We start from the raw sequence: 22,977 nt of genomic DNA on the forward strand, positions 1-22,977 counted from the left end.
ACAAGCCAAATATCATGACTTTGATTCCATTTTATTGGAACAAATTCCACATTCTCATCATAAAAATAGCCAGAAGGCTCACTGCAAACATATTGGTATTTGGTTGGTTTGAAATGGTCACGACTGACACGGGAACACCATTTCTGCAATAGTTAATTGTCATGGAAACGGAAACCTGCAACATAATTCAAAAACAAACAATGCAAATTCTCTAAATGTCCAGGTGTAATGTTAAAATTTTAACCCACCAAAAAAAAAATCAAAATAGAAAAAAATACAAAGTATTAGAAAGATACAAAATACATGAGAGGAAAACATTACACACATTTGCACAGCTCACAATGGCAATGCAACCTAAACACTTGCATTCTGCAACCACCCTGTCTTTGGTGAGTCTATGCAACATACAAAACACACTAAAAAAAGTGTTTAAAATATCACTTTTGTGAAAAAAAAAAAAACACCCAGTTCCATTCAGTTTAACTAAATGATTCCTAAGTCTATAATGAAAACAAATCATAATATGATTTGTTTTCATTATAGACTTAGGAATCATTTTTTTTCTATTCACCAGAGCGCTCAAAAACTTTAATTTTGAGCATATTGTTGTGACGACCTCTATTGGTGGAAAACTGAAATTGATGCAGATCTCCATCTCCACAGACTCTCTTTTTAATTAGAAAAAAAAATTATTCTAAGAATTCAATTTAGTTTTGGACCAAGGCATATTTTTTATGATGAATTATTATTAGTAAAATCTGACTGTACCAAAAAATCAAGCATATAATTCATTCTAGATCAAGAGAAAAAAAGCCCAACATTGACAATCTTATTCATGTAATTTCACCACACAGTGGTTTCTGAGGACATGGTTGTATCATAACCTTGTACATTGGATAAGACTTGAGTGTATCTAACTAGACCTAGGCCTAGCCTAGTCTAATTGTATTTGGCAGTGTATACAGCCACACACTGCCATTAAGAACACACAATTTAATGAGTAGATACCTCGGGTGAGGGTTTGTGTTCGGTCCACTCCCTTTCACTCCCGTTACACTAAGCTACCCTCCACTGCACCACGCTACCCTCCACTAGTGGAGGGTAGCGTAGTGTAACAGGGGTGAAAGGGAGTGGACCGAACACAAACCCTCACCTGAGGTAATGAGTAGAGGACTACTGTATGTTTTGCAGCTCATTATGGTCTAAGCCAAATCGCGATCAACATTCAACTAATTCAGGCTAATTTCTATGTTTGATAAATTGTCAAAACCCATTTGCGCCATGTCAGGTGATTACCTGCTGAAACAGACGCAAAAAGCATTCACACAAACAATGAGCGTAAAGTTTATGCGTAGACCTAACATTAGGATCTATGTTTATTATTAAAGTTTGTATGAATGTTTTTGTCTCTGATTCAGCAGGTAATCACCTGACTTGGCGCAAATGGGTTTTGACACTTTTACAAACAATGGCCGTCATGGGTATGGCTGTTGTGTTACGCACGTCTCAACCACAACATGTCATTGTCAACAACACTGAAAGTGAAGGTAAACAAATTTTACCAAGTGACAGGAATATTTACTCTAGATCTATCTATCCATACATCATGCTAAAAATTCTCTCTGAATCCTTAATTTTCATTAAAAAAGAATACTTAATTTAAAAAGTGTAACATTTTTTCTTACTCGCAATGTAATGCATAACTTCGTCTTCAGAAGTTCAGGCCCACAAAACACAGCAATTGGAATTGTACAGTCCCATATACAGACATTACTGTCACCCCAACTTTCCAACCCGAGGGAGTTTTTTTTAACGTTAAGTTCAAAAAATTTTACATTCATGATATTAACAACGGGAGTTTTCATACCGGTGGAAACAAATAAATAAATAGACGTTCCACTCTTCCAACGATTGGAGCAACCATAGCAGGCACAAGAGCTTGACATTGTTGCCTTCTGTCGTCGTCGCGTCGATCGTCTGACTGCAGCTCTATTTTGCACTGCCGATCGATCCGATCCAGCTCCGGCCAGCTGTGTGTGCATGTGTCGCGCGCTCCGTTGCCCTGATGTAAAATGGCCGCCGTAAATCAAACGGAACATGAATTTTCTCAAGTGAGCTTTCTAGTGTTTAGGTTTATATAACTCTATGATCGCAAGGTAGTCATAATCCTCGACACCGCACACCTTGCGATCCGACTACCATGCTGTCTGCGACTCACGCATGCGCTTTTTGCTCTTTGCCATAGCAACTGAGAAAATGGCGCTTACTACAGTGTATGCGCGTTTTATATTACATACGCGTTGTGCAACTCTGCTGTCTGATTGGCTGGAAGTTGGATTGACCTTGCGATTCAGTCATAAGGATTCGACATGTCCAATCTTTACAATTTTCCTTGCGACTTGTCTCTGACCGGTCTGCGACTCTAGAGCTGACAAGAGCTCTGACGTCACATCTTCCCTCACTCAGTCGCAAGCCAGTCCCAGACCAGTCGGGTCGTAATGTGTGCGGTGGCCTTAAGGCCTTAAGGCCACCGCACACCTTATGGCCCGACTGAGTAGAGATGAATCGCAAGGTAGTAATAATCCTCGACATCGCACACCTTGCGATTAACAAATACTACGTCATAAAACATTTAATAAATTATCGAATTTCTTTCAGGAAATAAAAAGGTTGTCGGGGTAACAATGTCAATTTTCGTTGTACTCGTCCCATCTGCCATCGCTTTGTATATGCATATGAACTACAAGGGTATGTAATATACTTTTCTTATATTCCATTTCTATACACCTACCAATAAACAATTTAATATTGATGTTGTTGCATTTATGATGCATGATAATAAGATGCATTGATAATGACAATGTTTATAATAATAATGACAATAATAATGATAATAATAATGACAATGATAATGATAATAATAATGATACAAATGATGATGATAATAATCATAATAATAACGATTATCATCTTCATAACTGGAGTTTACATTACTTCTTACCTGATGATAGAAAGCACAACGACACACAGGAGCTGCCACCTCATTAGTGGCGCTCAGTGCATAAATTTAGGTAGGTTCATGGGGCACTCAAGGAATTAATCCTACCGGGCACCCAATCAAAGCACCTGGGTCGAGTGCGAAAAACACGACATGACTGGGATTTGAACCCATGACCCTCTGTTCGAAAGAAGAGAGTCAGAAACATTAGACGACGGCGAGCCCGATAAACGGCACTCGAAATGTCCGTTCATTGTAGAACTACTAATATGACATAGCATCTGGTGCTCAACATTGGCCACATTTTAATCGGTTCACATGAATATTATAAAAACTAGCTGTTGAATTGTTGGGTCTTGAATCTCTACATTTTTACTAAAATGGCACAGGCTTATTTAGCTGTAAAATGAATGATGTTCAGTCTTTCTTCGTCTAATTTCTGACCTCGCCTGATTCAAAAATTCATCTTGTACAAAGCGTTCTGATTTTGCAACCCCGTATAGTCATGAGAGCAAAGCGAGCAAGGGAAAATAAGCAGAACTGGGTATAAATTTTATACAACTTTGTTAATAATGTGAATAATCTGTTTTAGTTGATTTTAAGGGCTCAGTTAGAGTACAATCAAATGTTTTATAGATCTAATAGTTATGTTTAACTTCTTGGCATTACAATACATTAATGCAGGTGACCACTGTTTTAATTTTTGAGAAAAATTCCTGTTTTACGCTTGCCAGCTGAAATTCGACGACTCCGTGAGAAGATCCAAGAATACATACCTGGTAATTGGACTGTCAGAGATGCAGGCAAAGGCTTCAAGAGACCATCCGAGGTTAGACTAGGTGTATTCGGGCTGCAAGACTCGGGCAAGAGTGCCTTTCTCAACTCGTTTCACTTCGCTTATAAAGGTTCGAAAAATGTATCTATTTTCCATAAAAGTGTGTTATCTTATTCAAAGTGTTGATTGCCAAACTCCAACGCCATGTTTCAGGAAGTTGGGTTTTTGCAATTTGTCCGTTTTCCATATAAGCACCTTGCATTTCCTCAAGTAAGGTTGATGTTAATGATTTTGGCATGAGATACTTTTCGAAAAATGGCGCCCCTCCCTCCCCGCCAGGCAAACATAAGTGACTTAAATGCATGTTAAATTATCATATTTCATAGTCACATGACAAAGAGACAATTGAAAAACATTTTTTGTTAATGAAATGTTCATGAAAAGAAAAATAAATGTATATATATATACATATAGCATCATTTTCTTTAAAATTAATGCGAGCGCAAAGCGTGACCGATTTTCTTTTTTTTTTTAAGCATTTAGGGGTTCCAATTCCGTTTAACTATTCGTCAGAGTAGGCCCTACTAGAATTGTGTGAGCGATAGCTGTAATTACTTTACTAGTCGTTTTAGAATATCCTTCAATTATATTATTGATATCCCCTTGGAAATAATGCATTCTCGTAAGCAATCGACTCAATCTCCTCATTAGTGGCATAGTTGGGATTTATTCAGCATTGGTGCACGGGGGGCTTGAACTCTTGTAGGGGGCACTAAGATTGGGGGTAAGACCTAAGTTAAATATAATCTGAGATTTATTCTCAAAAACGCAAGGTATTTCAAAAGGCCTATATAAATAATACGAACGCGAAGTACGATCTTTTTTTATATTTCATGTGTTTCATCCTGAAAGATTAAGTAGTTGTCATGATGAACACGATGCATACCTAATTTCAAAAAATAATGCGAGAGCGAAGCGCAAGCTGGACATTTTTTGTTTAATGAAATAAAAAAGGCATTTTCAGTTGTCAGATTTGTTATATAAAAAAAATCAGCTCGCTCTTGTTTGCATTAAACTGTCAGGACAGGATGTGTAGCTCGATCTGGAAATATTTGATATTCTAACCTGAAAACTGGAAACTTTAAGCAAGTATTGAAATAAACAAATAGCTGTATATCTTGCGAATCAAGTAATACGAGCGCAAAGAGCGAGGTGGAATATTTTGCATATTCTCATTTAAAAATATGACATTTAGGCATGTTTTTAGATTAAAAAGAATTATTTGTGTCTCTCAGTGAATGATCAATAATAATAATAACGGTCTATTTATCCAGGGTACTTCAGTTCCGAAATCTATTCTCCCAGGGAGCCCTGCTATTATGATTGATGATTGATGTGAGCCCAAAGCAAAAGCTGAACTTTTATTATACTGACCAAAAGTGGGAACCTTTTGAGCACTTTCCCCATGCAGGACAATTGTTAGGAGGATGCGTATCTCACTCAATGAATGATTTTCATTCAAAGCAAGAGCTAAATATTTTTGTTATCACAAACAGAATACATATCTAACGATAAAATGCAAATGCAACGCTTATGTGCAAGTAAAAAAAATCATAATACTCAGGGGCGGATATAGCTCTCGCAAATTGGGGTAGTGGCAGGAAATGGCAGAATAAAGATTTTCATTCAAATTTTCCCCTCCGAAAGCTGATTTTTTTTTTTCTTTTGTAGGGGGCATTTTTCTGAAATAACTGAAGTTTTAACTACATCTTGGGTTTGTTCTTACACACAAGATATAAAGGTAAGGCATAAAGAAATAACGCGAGCGCGAAGCGCCGCCTATTTTTTTTAATATATAGTTCATGTATAGTTTAATAACTGAGCAGTCAGAGGTTGATCCGAGGGGCCCGCCTCCCCCCCCCCCCCCTCTATTTGCGGAGCAAAAAGAAAGGAAAAAAGAGGGAAAGAAAAAAAAGGAAAATAGAGGAGAAAACAAGAAGGGAAACATAAAAGGAGGGAGACGACTGAATAAAATAACTCTAATGAAAAATCATTTTGCCACACTTAATCTATTGTAATTTTGCGTGGGGAATAAATACAGGAATGATTTTAACAAACTACTGATCTTTCAAAAGAAATTCAACAGACTCATTACATATTCGAATTACAAAAGTCCAAGCATTTCTTTATTTCTGCAGCTCAATATTCTGCTTCTTTATGAATTAGTATCCTAGAACTGTTTAATATTAATGTACAAATCACAATTGACTGAAAACTGTTCATTTTAACAGATGCTTTTGTTGTTAACTCCAACATTCATTCGTAAAATATACGTCAGAGAAATCTTATCCATCAACCGTTTGCTAGAACAAAAGCTAAATTGAATTTATTTCTGATAGCTTGTATCAAAGAATGGAATATATTACCACAAAGCATAAGATCTAATCCAACACTGCCAATAATCAAAAAGCATGTCGAAAATTCTTAATTGAGAGCTTGACAAATTAAATTAATCTTTTTTTACTTTCTAGTTTATCAATGTAAATATATTTGTATTATTATTGTTTTGTTTGTATGTTTGTTTTTATCATCAATATTTTGGCTCCAATGCTTTATCATTTTATATCTTAGCTTATATTATGTTTGTTTCGTTTGTATGTTTGTTTTATCAGCGATATTTTGCTATAATGTTTTATATATCTTCCTAATTTGTTATGTTCTTATATTAATTTAATCAAGGGGTCCCTATCACAAGCTCTGCTTCTATGGGGTCCTAAACCTTTTATGTTAAATTCTCTTTGCCAACCTTTGTACTAAATATTTATATTATATCCCTTGATTGGTTTGAATAAACTTATATATATATATATATATCACAGATCACCTACTTATTTAAATAAGATGAGGGGAAGATTTCAAAAATAATTTTTAAAATATTTCATGTCACTATATATAATTTTCGCTCGAGCTTCGCGTACGCATTGTCTTTTAGGTGATTTACATATCTTGGTAAATATGGAACTTAAAATATCAAATTTTTAAGTCAATATGCAAAACATAGCGCTGCGCGCTCGCAAAATTTGATTTGTCAGGTACCTTTTATTATTTTCTTTCATTTCATAAAGTTCTAAGATTTTACTTTTCAGGTCAAATTGTCAAAACGTATCAGTTAGCGCTGCACGCTCGCATTTTGATTGGTGAGTTATAATTATCTCAATATTAATTATATATTAAACAAATTACTTAAAATCCCCATTTTATGACAGTTTATCAAAAGCTTCGGCTCGCGCTTTGTGCTCGCATTGATTGTTGAAAACATATCAACTCATGCATCTTATTCATAATTACAAAAGTGATTTAAACGTCCAGTTTTCAGGCCTTAAAATTAACAGATTTCGCACTCTCATTAGGCTTATTAGATTAATAAAAAGGATATCAATTTAATAATCAAGTTGTCTTTTTTTTCAGAATGGAATATCGACAAGTTTCATCTCGCTCTTAGGAAGAGATATAAGAAGATATTCATTATTTTCATATGACATAATGTTATTAGAATGTCCAGCGGTCAAAATCCATGGCAATTACAACATGTATAACGAAACATATCAGCTCTATTTTAACTGTTATCCATATCCACTCTACAATTTTCCTACAAAATGCTTGAAATACAGAGCTTAAATTGATCCCTTTTCCCTTTTCCCGCTCGCTTTATTGATTTCATGATACAAAAAAAGTATTTAGAATGCCCAGATTCTAGGTCGAAATCTGAAACACGCTCGCACATGTTTATTCAGATACGCAGCTTGTTCTCTATTCAAATCATTATCCAGTTTCGAATCACAACATCATGATTAATGCCTACTGAACAATTTCTGCGAGCGCAAAGACGAGCTAAATTTTGGGATTTTTTTTTTATTTGACCCCAAAATTGGACCTTCTATGATTCTAGCAATAGAAAAGATTTGTGTCTCCACTTAATAAATAAGGCAAGCGCAAAGAGCGAGCCAGAAAATATTGATATTCCGATCAAAAGAAAATACTAATTAATCGTCTTTTGATAAAGAACACACTGTGTAACCCCAAAACAATAATGGCGAGAGTAAATCGCGTTCACATTTTTTTATATATTGACTTAAGGAGGACCCTTTTAAGCTCTGTTCGTTTAACAACCAAATCGTCTAATAACCATTTCGTTCAATTCCCAAATCGTCCAATAGCAATTTAGTCTCATAGTCATTCAGTCTAATAGTCAATTGGTCCAAAAACCATCTTTGTCTAACAAAAGTGCGTTTCTTTATCCGAGCAGGGCGGCGAAATGACTTCTTAATTATACCTTGAAATTATTGAAGATAAAATAAATAATTTAAAAATTCATGATAACAACTAGGCCTACTATCAGGAATTGAATGATGCGGTACAGCGATACGCCCCCCTCCCCTCCCCTTTCTCTCTCTCTCTCTATCACATCACACTCACAGAAGGGGGAAATGGAGTGGTTAAAATGATGAAATTGAAATAGGGTCCTTTAATTTGAAATTGACCCTCCTTTCATTTTTTTTCTTTTTTTTTTACAAGTGCACACCCAAACATGATAATCATCATCATCATCATATAACAATGATAATAATAATAAATGATAATATTTATAATAGTAATAAATAATGATAGTACTAATACAAATGAATAATAATGGTAATTTAATAATAATAACAATAACAGCTATTGGCGGCAACAAAAATGGAGAAAAAAAGGAGAGAAAAGTGGAAAAGGAGGGGGAAAAGGAAATAGGTAAAATAAGAGGAGGAAGACAAATAAATAAAACGTGAGGGTAAGACCAGTAAAATATAAATTATTCCATATCATAATTTTTTCGCTAGATCGTGCTTTGCGCTGGCATTGCCTGTTTGATGAGAACATTATCTTGCGAAAAAACATGTACAATTAATAAAAGATTAACCAAACAACAGGTGTAAATTAATAACAAATCACAAGAGCAACAGGAGTTGAGTCAGCAATACAGTCACCGAAGACGTAGGGCTGCTAGTAGTAGACTATTTATGATTTTAGACGAAATGAAAATAGGACGAAATAATAATTGGCCGAGATGGCAATTGGACCTATTGGTTAGTAGACCAAATGGCAATTAAAGCAAATGATTTTTAGACGAAATTGGTTTGGACTAGTGACAGTGGACCAGCTGCAAAATATACCAAATGGCGCATAGACGAAATTAAAGTAGACTAAGTGGTCATTAGACCATTTGCCTTTAGACCAGTTGGCTATTAGACTAAATGGGAAAAGACGTAATAAAAATGGAAAAAGTGGTTTTTGGACCAATCGGCACAAAAATGCCATTAGACCAAATGATAATAAACGAAATGGTTATTAGACCAACTGGCGATTGGACAAAATGGTAATTGGACGATGTGGATAGTGGACCTACTGATGGTAGACGAAATGACATTAGACCATGTGGTGAGAGGACAAAATGGCAGTAGACGAAATAGCAATAAACCTAATCTGGCATCATCTAGTTCAAACATCAATTTGCCCCCCCCCCCCCCATTCTAATATCACTTTGACGCCCCCTAGTTCGAACATCAATTCGGCGCTCCCATAGTTCGAACATCAATTTGACGTTCCCCTAGCTCGAACATCAATATGGCGCCCTCGTTTAAACATTTAATCGGCGCCCGGTCCACATCAAATGGGCGCTTCCGCTCATTTATTAATGATTTCGAACATCAATTCGGCGCCCCCTAATTTGAACATTAATTCGGTGCCCCCTAACTCGAACATCACTTTGGCGCCTCCCCCCTTTGTTCGAACATCACTTCAGCGATCCAATAGTTCGAACATCAATTCGCCCCCCCCCCCCGAGTTTGAACATCAATTAGGTGCCCCCTAATTCGAACATCATAATGGGGCCCCGGTCAACAACAAATTGGCGCTTCCGCTCATTATCTATCAGTGATTTCCCCCTCTCTCTTTTAATTCCCCTCTGCTTTTTCACTTTCTCCCATTTTTTACTTTCTCTTTCTCTTGTCCTCTTTCCCCTTGTTTTTTTCCCCTTCCTTTCTCCCATTTCCGTCTTTTTTTTTCTTCTTTTCCTTTCCCCCTCTTCTTATCTTTTTTCCTCTCTCTCCCCCTCTTCGTTCTTTTCTTCCCCTCTCTCTCTTCTTTTCCTTTTTCCCTCTTCCTCTCTCTTTTTTTTTCTTCTCTTCCTTCCCCTCTACCCTTTTTGTGGTGGCCAATACACATTCGCCCCCCCTATGGATCCGCGCCTGGATGTAAACATGGTAAAAACTTGTTACTATATAAATTGATTGTGGTTTATGTGGCAGTGAATATGGCCAAATTTTCACCATTCCTATGATTGCAACGTCGGGCGCAAAGAACAATCTAAAAAAAGGGCTGATTGACAAAATCCAGCCTTATGTTGCGAAGTTCCCGCGTTTCCATTCCAGTAGAAATATCCTTTTATTGTGGCATTAACCTGCCGAAAAGAACAGTGCCGCATATCGTGATCACAGTGTCTTCACAAAGTGAAAATATTCAAACTCTTAAAATGCACAAATCAAACAGTATGAATATATTTTCACACTGTACATGATGTAGACATGGTAGACACACTGTTTATTCCATTAGGGTATGCTCGCTCATTTATAATATTTTGTATATTAGTTCAACACGGTGCGTGTGCACATTCTTTTGTATTTCTTTATGCGAAGCAACATGAAGTAAATTCTTTCTTGGTTTGAATGAAATAAATGCGTTTAGTGCAAAATCTGTAATACAAAACTTATTACTACATGTGTTACACATGCATTTACTAAATTAATTACGCATATTTTCACCAAAAAAAGAAGATATCTGTATTATTTGGGGATCAGTTTTCATTGTATTTTTTTTTTATCTTCGCTTCATTACGAAGGTGTATGGGAGCAAGTTTACATCGAAAGCAACTCTGTAGGGCAAGGAGGCGAGACTTTGTTTCGAGATCCTACTATACTAACCAATCAAGTAATAACTTTCGACACACGTGGGCTATCGGATCTGGGTACTACCAAAGTTTCAGATGTGATGGATGAAATCAGTTGAGTAATTTGCATTTTTGCATATATTCTGCTTATAACTGACAATGCTTACCCCCACCGGTCTATTCTAATGACCCCCACTCCCTAATCGAGAATAACTACTTTGCTTGTATGTTCCCCTCTCTCTCTTTCAAGTTATACCATAGAGCTATAGCTCTATGTTTATACCGTATTGTGCTTATGTTTTCGGAAGAAAGTCTTGGAAATACGATTACAATAACAATATTTAAAATAATAGTAATAATAGTACTGAGCGCTTTACAGTTATAAGCAGAAGTACCCTGACTTAAGCAAAGTAGCTGTTGAACACACTGCTGAGTCTGGTCAGATGTATTACAATTTAGTGCAAATAAATGTATAAAAAAAGCCTAGTTTAAAACGACTTGCCAACTTCGCCAAACGCTTCTTGAACCCAGGTATTTTATTGATTGAAATTAGCAGGCATACCTTAATTTCGTTAAGATTTTTTAAAACCAGTTCTATGAATTTAAGAGACGTTATCGGATGTTTACAATTCAAATAATGTACGCCAATTAAAAATTGCAAAGCGCCACAAAGACGAGCTCGGTCAATTCGCTCCTTCGCATTTATTTTTTTTTCGAACGATTTTACGCGTCTTGCCCCCAGCCCCCCAAAAAAATCTGCGCACGCCCATGTCTCACAAACAGGTCACTACGTAATGTTGCCGGATTTGCGGGGAGAATGTTTGCATTTACACTGTGACCTTTATGGCCGCCTTCTTGGATTTTACAAATGGCCGACGAAATTAGAGTTAATAATTACTTCTGCTTCTAGGTAACCTTGAATAATACCTTTGGCACAAAACCGCTATTTCTGAGGAAAGGGACTCCATTGGTATCAAATAATCAACTTTATTTAAGAAAGAATATCATTTTCATGACATTTTGCGGTCTTTTTCTACGAATTACCAGACTCGAGCTCATGTTGGAAATAATGAGACCAAATCTTACCTTTCAGTAGGGAACTGTTAAACCAGGGTGTCTTAATGTCTTTACTTATCATTTGGCATGTGTTTCAGGTACATTGGTCTATTAAGATCACAGGTCATTCAGGGTCAATGAACTTTGACCATATTTGGGTATCAATTTGAAATGTAAAGCATGTTTTGACAAAGTCTTCGTAATTTTTAAAGCTTATGGGTTATGACGTAACACTGATTATCTTGCATGGGTTTCTGGTCACATTTAAAAGGTCAAAGGTCATATAGGGTCAATGAACTTTGATGTGGTTTCAATATCTAAAATTTACCATTGCTAAGATTTGATATTTCAAGAAAATTTTGCAAGTTTAAGTCCCTATTCTATAAAACTTTCATGTATTGGTCATCAAGTGATTTAGAAGCCAAGATATTGGGTCAGATGCATAAAATATAGCAATGACTTTTTCTAGGCTTTTGCTTGCTCCTTGTGCATAAAAATGAGCAAGCAAATGCTTTGCTAGTTAGTTCAAGCAATCTTTAAATGACTATTAGCACTTTCTTAACGATTAAGCTATTGCCTAAAAAGCGTATGCTTAAAGCGAACATTTCACTTATGCGTTTAAGCACTTGCTTAGGTTTTTTCAAGCTCCGTCAGATCAGCTTCAGCGTTTGCTTGATCAGGGCGTTCGCGTTGTTTAATCATGATTATCCACCTGAGAGAGAACTCCAAGATATGCAGAAGCGAGTACATGAACATGTTTCCTTCCTAGTAAGTGCAAATCAAATGCCAAATATATAAATTTATTGAAAAGAAACAAATTATTTTGTCACCATGAAAGAAAAGATGTCATATGAAAGAAGCGGTAATTTGCACTGCCACATCTTTGCATCCGAGTCATGCCTTTTCTGTGAATCGTGTTTGCACCAGCGCGCTGCAGCGGTGACGTCGCTATTGTTCAAACCGCTAGCAATTGCTTTCTGAAGGCAAGAAAAGGGTTCAAGCACTAGCAATGGGTTTTTCATATAAATAAAGCAATTGCTGAGGCATGATGTTTTGCTTGGCTAGCAATTGCTTGTGCTTGAAGCAATTGCTAGCCATCAATTGCTACTTTTTAAGCATCTGACCCATTGTCGAAAACCCTGTACTTGGCCGCCATTTTGTAAAACTGGCGGCCATGTAGGTCTCGGTGCAAATTGAAACATTGCTATTCTGATTCATTATACAATAAGTTATAAGTTATTGTTAGCTTGTTTAGAAGTTTTTGAATTATTTGGAACAAAGCAATCACCGTTATTGAACCGTTTCTTCTTGTTCAATCGAACTCTTCCAAACAGCTGGAAAGCGAGGAATAAATCCTCGTTCTTGGACGACTGGAGAAAGAATAGACTGTCCTATCTTTATCCTGAAATACAAGTATGTAATTATCTTCCATTCATTCAATTTAATTCTTTTCATCTATTTTACCTTTTTTTTTATAATACGAACGTATATTTACAATGTGTACAATTAAATAAGGCATTGATACATAAGGTGTGGGCCCCCAAGAGCTTATCACCAGGGGCCCCAAACGTATAAGATACAATGGGGAATAACTACATAGAACAGGAAAGCAATTGTCTGTACAACTTAAACAATAAATGTTACATGTACATTATAAGACAATAAAACATTTAGAAAACAAATTTAAAAACTAAAACATATCAAAATTACTTTATTTTGAAATTAAAAGGACGCACCTCTCAAGGCTATTGAGCATTCTTTAAAATATTGTTCCCATAAATAATAGAGTATAAGAAAGAAAGAATAGAAAAACATAATCATAATTATAATAATTATTATTAATATTATTATTATTTGCAGTCATCAGTACGATCCAGCATTGTACCTCTCTAAGAGGTATAACTTCAGCTTGCGTTTGAAACAATTGAGAGAGGGGCTATCAACCAGTTCGTTATCTAGGCTGTTCCCGAATTTGGGTCCTTTTGTAGTAAAAGTGCTATTTGCAAAAACGGTTTGGGTTTGTGGGAGGTGGTAATGATTAGCTTGTCTAGTTGAATGGGAATGTAAAATGAAATTGCGTTGAAATAATGGCGCAAAGGCATCTGGTAAATTGTCATTCTTAAGTTCGAACATAAATATACCAAGGTTGTACAAGTATAAATCAGATAGTTTCAAGATTTTGCAATTATAAAAAAGGTTGTTTGTATGAGCACGAAATCCAGCGTTGATTATTCTTATAACACGCTTTTGGACAATGCTAATTTTATCCAAGAGGGTTTTGGAGCTATTGCCCCATGTTAGAATACAGTAATTGATGTAGGGCAAGATTAGAGCAGAATAAACTATACGCAACACATGAAAGGGTACAAAGTGTTTCAGTTTGTTTATCACACCAGTGTTACGAGATAATATTTTTTTTCCTTATCAATCTGTACCCGCCATGTTAGCTTACTGTCGATATATATACCTAAAAATTTGGTAGAATCAACCTGGGAGATGTTTTTATTATGTATAAGTATACGACCGGGTAAAGTGGAAACCGAGTTGCTGAATAGCATAAAATTAGTTTTATCAACGTTAAGGGACAATTTATTGGCCTGTATCCAATCAAAAACAGCTGTTAGTTCAGTATTAATGATATTTAAAAGAGTATTGGGGTTATGATGGGAGCAAAAAATATTGGAGTCATCAGCAAAAATAATAAAAGATAACACTGAAGAGGAATTATGTAAATAATTGATATATAAAATAAAGAGGAGTGGGCCTAATAATGAACCTTGTGGGACTCCACATCTAATGGTTTGAGGGGTTGATTCAACACCATTAATATAAAAATATTGTTGTCTATCATGAAGGTAGTCCCTGAATCACTCCAAGGCCTTTCCTCGAATTCCGTAGTGAGACAACTTGTATAGCAAAATATCATGGTTAATGGTATCGAAGGCCTTGGAGAGGTCCAGAAAAATACCCGCAGTATGTAACTTGCTGTCAATAGCTCTGGCAATTTTATTAATGAATAACAAGAGGGCATGTGTTGTTGAATGTTGTCTGCGGAAACCAAGTAGTATCTTGGAAAAGCTGGTTAAAAGAGATATAGGGCGAAAATTTCCTATGTCATGTTTATTGCCTATCTTAAAGATAGGTATGACCTTTGAGATCTTCATTTTCTTTGGGACCGAGCCAGTTGTTAAAGATAAATTAAATATATGTGTTAACGGACAGACTATTTGGCAAATGACTTTTTTTTTACACCGTCATATCCGGGGCTTTTCTTAAGCTTCAGGTTGCTTACAATATCAATAACCTCAGTTTCTTGAACAGAAAGGAAAAATAAACTATGAACAATTTTGTTACGTAGGAAAGAATGAAAGGGGGAATTGGGAGTAGGTATGTTTTCTGCAAGATTAGGTCCTATGTTAACAAAGAATGAATTGAATGCGTTGGCAATGCTAGTCTGATCGTCAATGCATGCGCCTTCAAACTGGATGTCGTTAAATTCATGACGATCATTATTTGTTTTATTTAAAACCGTATTAATTATTTTCCACGTACCACCAATGTTAGATCTAAATAAAGAGAATTGATTCGAAAAGTATTGCCATACGTAGAGTAAAATTTAACTTATTCCTGTAAAGTTTGTATCTCATTTTGTTAGTTTCGCTAGGATTTGCTTTGTATTTGCAGAATAATCTGTTTTTCTTATTTATAGACCTAAGTAAACCTTTGGAAATCCAGGGTGATCTGGGTATCTTCTTATTCTATTATCAATTATTTATAACATTCCGGAATGACTTTCAGATATTGTTAGATTCTAGATCGAAATATATAAATTTTGTTTACTCAATGTTCAAAGATAACTTGTTTGATTGTAAACATGAAATAGCCTTTTTGAGTCCAGAATATATAATCCATGATTATGGGGCGTATTTGTGGTCGTGTCTCTTTGGGTGGTAGGTGGGTAAGTATGGGTTAAGATATATAGGCCTATTGGTGCGAATGTGCGTGTGTGTGTGTGGGTGTGTGTAGCGTGGGTGGGATGAATTACTAGATAGAGGGAGAGAGAGAAAGAGGGGGAGGAAATGGCGTCATCGACACTCAAGTCGCTCATTTTGAAATACATGCACTGCTTCTCAAAAGAGATTTTGGAATTCTGTTTTGATGCAGTTAAATTGTTGCTCTGTTTATTTCGATCATGGTTTTTTTTTTCAGTTCGAAGGACCCTATTTACTTTAATTTTCGGTAGACTTACAATGTTTGCATACTTGCATATTCATTTTTTTTTTTATAATGACGGGCCAATATATTTCTTATCAGCCAAAAATAGTCGTCACCATCCTAGAAAATCTGGAGTGATTTGAATAAAAACTATCATCTACAAATTTATTCTACCAACCTGTTTCATAAGAAATAAGACAATTTTAAATTCGAAATGTGTGTTTGTTTGTTTTTATTTCCATATGAAAAGTCATAGATAAGATACATGAAAATCATGAAAATATTTACAACGGAGGATAGCCCATTTCAGTAATATTTACAAAATATCCCTGTTCTTCCATATTGGGTCCTAATTAAACGAAAATAACTCAAAAAGATGTAAGATTGAAAATCAAAACAAAGCACAAAAAATAATTAACCTAGCATTGAACAAAATAAGATAAATAAAAGAAAACCTAGCTTACTCATAATCGTGTATAATCCAACAAATAATCAAGATTGATAGCGATAACTTAGAACGTTTGATGCAAAGGACTGCATCGTTAAAGAAAGATTGATAACTTGGGATGGTACTTTGTTGTACAATGAAGCCCCCTATATAAACATGTCCTTTTACAACTATTCGTTTTTGGTTTTGGAAGACAGATTTAATAGTGTAGAAGTACGAAGTGAATATTGATGAGATTTAAAAGGTATTGACATTTTCATGTATTCCAGGGCAAGATTATGTAGAACCTTGAACATCATTATATACATATGCTCACGATGACGAATCTCTTTTTTTCCATTTCAAAATTTCGTAAATGTGAGAAGTAAAAACATGCGAATAAGGGTTAATTCTCAAGATCATTCTTCCAGCACGGTTCTGTAGTTTCTGCAGAAGACCCAGATGTTTCTGAGATGGAGACTGCCATGTAGCATCTGCGTAGTAATGTGGGAGGATGACGGAGGAATAGATAATTCTTAGACTAGATTGATTTACAAATACATTAACCTTCCAAGACAGCTTATCATTTTGCCTATTTTCTTTACCAAAAAATCCAAATGAGTACTCCATTTAATTTCCTGATCAATATAAACTTCTTAATATTTGTAATTATCAACATTTTGAATACTCTAGTTACGAACATTTATATTAAACGTATTATGTTTTCTCAGCATATGCCGGATACCAAACATCATACTAACGGTCTTTTTGCAATCCAATGTTAACTTATTAGTATACATCAACCTATCTACTTTATGAAGTTCATGATTTGAAATGGTTTCGACTACTAACGGGTCTGATGAATAAAATACTGTGTCATCCGCGTATAGATGAATTAACATTTGTTAAAAGAAAGTGATATATCATTAGTGAATAAGACAAATAAAAGCGGTCCTAGAATCGAGCCCTGAGGCACGCCGTTTAATATATTGCACAGTTCAGAATGGGTATTGTTAAAATAAAAGTTGTTATTTTCCGTCAAGTAAAATAGCTATAAAACCACTATAATTATTTACCAGTAATACAAATTTTAGAGAGCTTGATTTAAAGTTACTCATGACTAACCATGTCAAATGCCTTGTGTACGTCCAAAAACACAGCCCCATGGCAAGCAACCAATCGGCTGTTACTTTAGCCATGGACCTAATAGGTCCATGCTTTAGCCAAAGCTGTCGTAGTGGAATGACAAGGCCTGAAACCGAATTGCTCTATGATTAAGACTTGGTTTAGGTTCAGATGGTATAACAGTTGTTTTTTAATGATTTTTTTTCTAATAATTTGGATACACACGGCAGTATGGAGATGGGTCTGTAATTGTCTGGATTCGATTTATCTCCCTTTTTATGTAATGACATAATTTTTGCCACTTTCCATTCATCGGGAACTTTACTTTCTTCAATCGACTTATTGATTAAATATATAATAGATGGGGCTATGTCATTAGCACAAGAATGTAATATATGTTGATATACCGTCAGTACCAATATATATTTTGTTTTTTAAATTTATTTTAGGACATCACTCACATCGATCTTAGACAAAACTTTTGAATTATTGACATCTTGCACAGGGGAACGATCAGTTATAAAACCCCTAAACATATCATGGGCTACACTAGCAAAAATGTAAATTGAACTTATTTGCTGTGCTTAGAGTACCAGCAGAGGATATGGGAATATTAAACGAAACATTTTCATCTGGAATAATAGATTTAAGAACTGACCGTGAATTACTTCTCCTCGGATTATGACTTAATTTGTCATAATATTTCTTCTTTGCTATTCTGTTTTCTGACGGGACTTTGTTTCTCAACTGCCTATACCTGTATACTCTTTCCATAAGTTGTCATCATTGCGTGATTTTGCCTTGCTTTTTACCTTCTCCCTCTGTTTCATCAAATAATAAAGAGATTCGTTTAACCAGGGGGACTATTTACTTTTTACACGTTTAGTTTTCATAGGCATATGTCTATTTACAATTGGTAATAAAAGATCTACCCATTTGGGTCATGAATGTCGATTCTAAAACTTCTATATTGTTATTACTACATTTCCTAAATGTTAAATATCTTTCATTTGAACTAACAAAAGTGGACTTCCAAATTGGAAAACTCGTGGAATGATCACTCAAACTATCATCTATGACGCCAAAAGTGCTAACCCTGTCAGTATAATTAGTAAGCATGTGATCGATTAAAGTGGAAGAATTATCTACAACTCGCGTGCATATTGAGGAATTAACTTGTTCCAAAGAGTACATGTCATATATTTGATTATATTTCACAGTTTGTAAATTACTGGACTTTTTCTGAACAATTGATATCACCCATTATCAATGGATAATTGAAACCATTAGCAAACGATAGTAAATCTTCCTAACGATCCAGAATTTCAGTATTGGGATTGGGTGGCCTGTACCAATTGACAAGAACTATTGGGTGTGTATTTTTCATACGTATAATGATAGGTATAGCTTCTAAAACAGAAAGTGAATCATGATCTAATAGACTATAAGCAATGATTTTATTAATATAGTTGGCAACCTTGGCAATAATGACCTAATTGGGAATATGCAGTTAACTTGTCTTAACACTACAGTCCAATCTAGTTTCATTCAAGGCAAATATATGAATATTATTGTTGAGAATTATTGATTTTATTTCACCTCTATTCCTTAGTAAACTGGCAATATTCAACTGCACACACCTTAGTCCCTTGGCTGCTAATTGGCCATACTTACAAAAGGTACTGTTATCTCGTATCATACGATCGTTGGTAGATCGATCCATATTAAGACTGTAACTGTAAACTGTTAAAGGTTGGTTGCTTCAGCAAGTGAATGGATCTGTTTCTTTGTGGGTTTTTCCATTTGATTTAGGAAGGGCTACAAAGATTCAACCATCTTTGGACCAGGTTGCAGTCACCTTCCTCGAAGATCTTGCTTGTTTTAGTAGCTCATAGTTAGAAGCAGTCGAGTCTTCTGCGATGGAGACTCCCGTATGTTTTAGTGTCATTCGTGCTGTCATGATGGACTGTCGAATACGGTACGTCCTGAGTTTGACGATGATAGGTCGGTGATACTCTTTCTTTATGTTGTTCGCTGATGTCGGCGATTATATCGCAGCAGCATAGGACTTTGCAGATTTATCTGATGATGACGACGACGAACTCTGCAGCGGTGAGTTTTGATCCTCTGGTTGACTATTATACCTGGTTTACCCGTCCGATGACTGCGATCGATGTCGTCGAGTTGAATATCAATCTGGAGTTTCTCTTTGGCGATTTCGAGAATGTATTATCTGTATTTTCACCTCTCTATTCCGGTACTCCAAAAACTGTAATGCAGTGTCTCCGCGGGTATTGTTCAGCTTCGTTGCTTTTCTATTGGGGTGTTCTGAGCGTACGATCTTGTTCACCAATTCGTGTTTCAAAATTCTTGGTTTGTTTTATTCTTTCATCCAAAGCGAGCTCAAGAGAGAGGATTCTTGATTCATTTATTTCTATTTGTTTCACAAGTTTCGTTAGATCACGTTTTATGTCTTTCATCTCCTCTCTGGCCGCCGATTCCACCATACTTGTTTTCACAAACCCTGCACCCTTAGTGAGTTCGCCGATATTCAAGTAAGTTTGTTCCGCATTAGATTTAGATTGACCCATTTGTCGAATTAATACAGGAATTGATACAGGACTCCTGTATCAATTCGACAAATGGGTTAATCTAAATAACAAGAGTATCAGTAGCGGTTGGCCGTGGCATTTTCACAAATCCAAAGGTATATAGTACATAATGGACGATAAGTAAGTGAAATATGAAACGAAGTGAAGTATGTTAGGGACGATGTAGGCATCTCGGTTATTCACAATGTGTAAAAGCACTCGTTATTGTAAATCGTATCGAGTGCGCTGCATCACCACGAAAATTATCACCGCCAATGTTTTTATTTCGTTTGTATTTCGTTTGTAATTTCATAGCTCTGATACTGGAATAGGCCATTTCCGTGACTTTCTATCGTCACTTGTACCCCAAATCAGGCAAGAGTTCGGTAAGTTTAACAACTTTATTACTAGTACATATCTATCTAATATTAATAAGTAAAATATACTACTACTACTCCAATTACCGCTACTGTTCTACCACGATGATGACTGTATATGTACGTCTCCTACACCGCTACTCGAACTGCTGCTGCTGCTACTACTACTACTACTACTACTACTACTTCTACTACTGAGTAAATATCTATTAAAATAATTTTTAGATCATTGTTTTTTAAACATCATTACCTCCTTCACCACTGTTGTTATCATCTTCACCGTATTCACCATGACTTTCATTATCATCACAAACAACACTATCATCATCTTCGTCGTCATCATCGTCGTCGATATTATTATCGTCGTCATCATCATCCTGCAGGCTCGTATCCGATCATGGTTGTGACCTTCGCAAAGAGCATCTTGAACCAGGATGAGATCATTGGCGAAATCACCGGAGCTGGTATGGAGAAGAACGGAGTATTCTTCACTGAAAACTACACAGCTTCGAACCACGAGATGGATTCTAAGAAACACATTGCTCTTCTTAAGATCATTGAAGCCTGTATCAAGCGAGCCGATGATAACATCACGTTCCGCTGGCGAAAAGACAACGAACCCAAGCCTAAATCAACCCTCTCCCAACAAGTCGAGAGCACTTTTGTATAAAAAAGGTACAGCGAATTAGTCAGACTGGAATTGATTGATTATAGAGGCTTGGTTTATTTCAATATTAAGAATACCAGAGCCGGGTTTATTCATGCTTATTGGCTACCATCTATTCGCCTTTTTTCAATGGGGAATATGCTTGCTTGCATTCAGTCACTTGGATAATTTTCCGTAATTCATCATTTAATAATTTCTGGATATTAATTTTTTCACTAGTTATAAGCAGGTCTGCATAATATTTTGGCTATTAAGTCAAACCATGATATATTCAAATGAACAGATTAATGAATTGTCCATTAGCAACAATTTGTAGCAGCCAAAGAGCATTGAATTATACATTTCGCTCTTGACTAATAATATGTATCTACAGCATGGAAAATAACTTGTGATATTCTTCGTCGATAGAGGACTAATCGCTTGCAAATAAGTTTACACATGACTACAAGCTACACGTCACGACATTATTTTTTATTCATATATTATTCATATAGGACCTGAAGAAGCAACTAAAAACATATCAAGGTTTTAACGCCTTTTAAATACACAATGGTATACATCTGTATTGTTTATATTGTTTAAGGACAAGTTCACCCTAACAAAATTTTGATGTGAATAAAAAAAAAACATCCAACAAGCAAAACACTGAAAATTTCATCCAAATCGGATTTAGAATAAGAAAATAATGACATTTTGAAGTTTGGCTTCATTTTACAAAACAAATACATGTATATCCTGGTTGATATGATATGCAAATGAGGTAACTGCTTACATTATCCACTTACTATTTCTCCTGTATTTCATTGTATGAAAATTGAAATTGAAATTCTCATGTGCAACAAAGTTATTTTCCTCCTGAACAAATGGAATTAACATTGGTTGAACATTTTGTGGTTCAGTCAAGCTGGTCATTATTGTCATATTTGTAAAAATTGAAATATTGTATAATAAAAAAAAAAAGCAGAACAAAATAAATACTGAGTGAGGAACATCCTCGATTTTCTCATTTGCATATCACTGAGCTGTGCATTAAACTGTTTCGTGGACAAAAATAAGCGAAACTTTACACTGTCATTATTATGTTTTTTACATCTGATTTTTATTTTTAAAAATTTTAGCGTTATGCTCGTTTTATTTTTCTATATTGATCCAAAGGCGGCGCAATAGCTCAGTCGGTAGAGCGGGGGATTCGCATTCCGGTGACCCGGGTTCGATTCCCACTTGGTGCGCTAGTGCCCTTTAGTAAGGCATTAATCCTCATTACCAGGTCCTTCGGAGAGGACCTTAAGCCGTCGGTCCTCTGGTTGCTTGCTTACAAGCATTCATGCTTTCTTAGCAATCAGGTTAAAAAATCCCTCCCAAATCAATGTTTTTTCTGGGGTGAACTTGACCTTTAATAGTTCAAATAGATAACTCGTTTAAATCCAATTATTCAATTAGTCATGATCATTATGATGGAGTCATTAATAATCTTTTAGATAAGATTAACTTTGGATATTGCTCACCGCCCACATACATCCTTGATTTGTCAGTAGCGCGTTTTCGCCCAGCGTCGTACGACGCTATCTACGACGTAGAACGATCTCTTGGTTCGTGCGTCCGTCGCGCTCAACTCTCGCTTGTAAGCAGTTTCGCAAATCGCTGAACGCGGCCGGATCGACCGGCTGGCATGGCTGGCATGTAATGTTGACACGCCAACATATGCATTGTATATGTTCCTACTATGTGCACACAACTGGCAGTGCCATGTGTCTTGCAGTCGCG

At 35.8% G+C, this 22,977-nt stretch overlaps 1 protein-coding gene across 1 annotated transcript; it reads left to right on the forward strand.

Annotated features, from left to right (window-relative positions):
* The first annotated feature begins 2,662 nt into the window (after positions 1-2,662).
* Positions 2,663-22,159, forward strand: LOC129266534 (uncharacterized). Its single transcript, XM_064103926.1, has 6 exons — positions 2,663-2,748; positions 3,733-3,903; positions 10,708-10,869; positions 13,146-13,224; positions 20,485-20,555; positions 20,930-22,159. The coding sequence occupies exons 1-6, from the start codon at positions 2,685-2,687 to the stop codon at positions 21,214-21,216; spliced, it is 834 nt and encodes a 277-aa protein (XP_063959996.1). The 5' UTR covers positions 2,663-2,684; the 3' UTR covers positions 21,217-22,159.
* Positions 22,160-22,977: the final 818 nt, after the last annotated feature.

The sequence above is a fragment of the Lytechinus pictus genome, chromosome 8 (assembly GCF_037042905.1).
Source record: "Lytechinus pictus isolate F3 Inbred chromosome 8, Lp3.0, whole genome shotgun sequence".
In the NCBI taxonomy this organism is placed as follows: domain Eukaryota; kingdom Metazoa; phylum Echinodermata; class Echinoidea; order Temnopleuroida; family Toxopneustidae; genus Lytechinus; species Lytechinus pictus.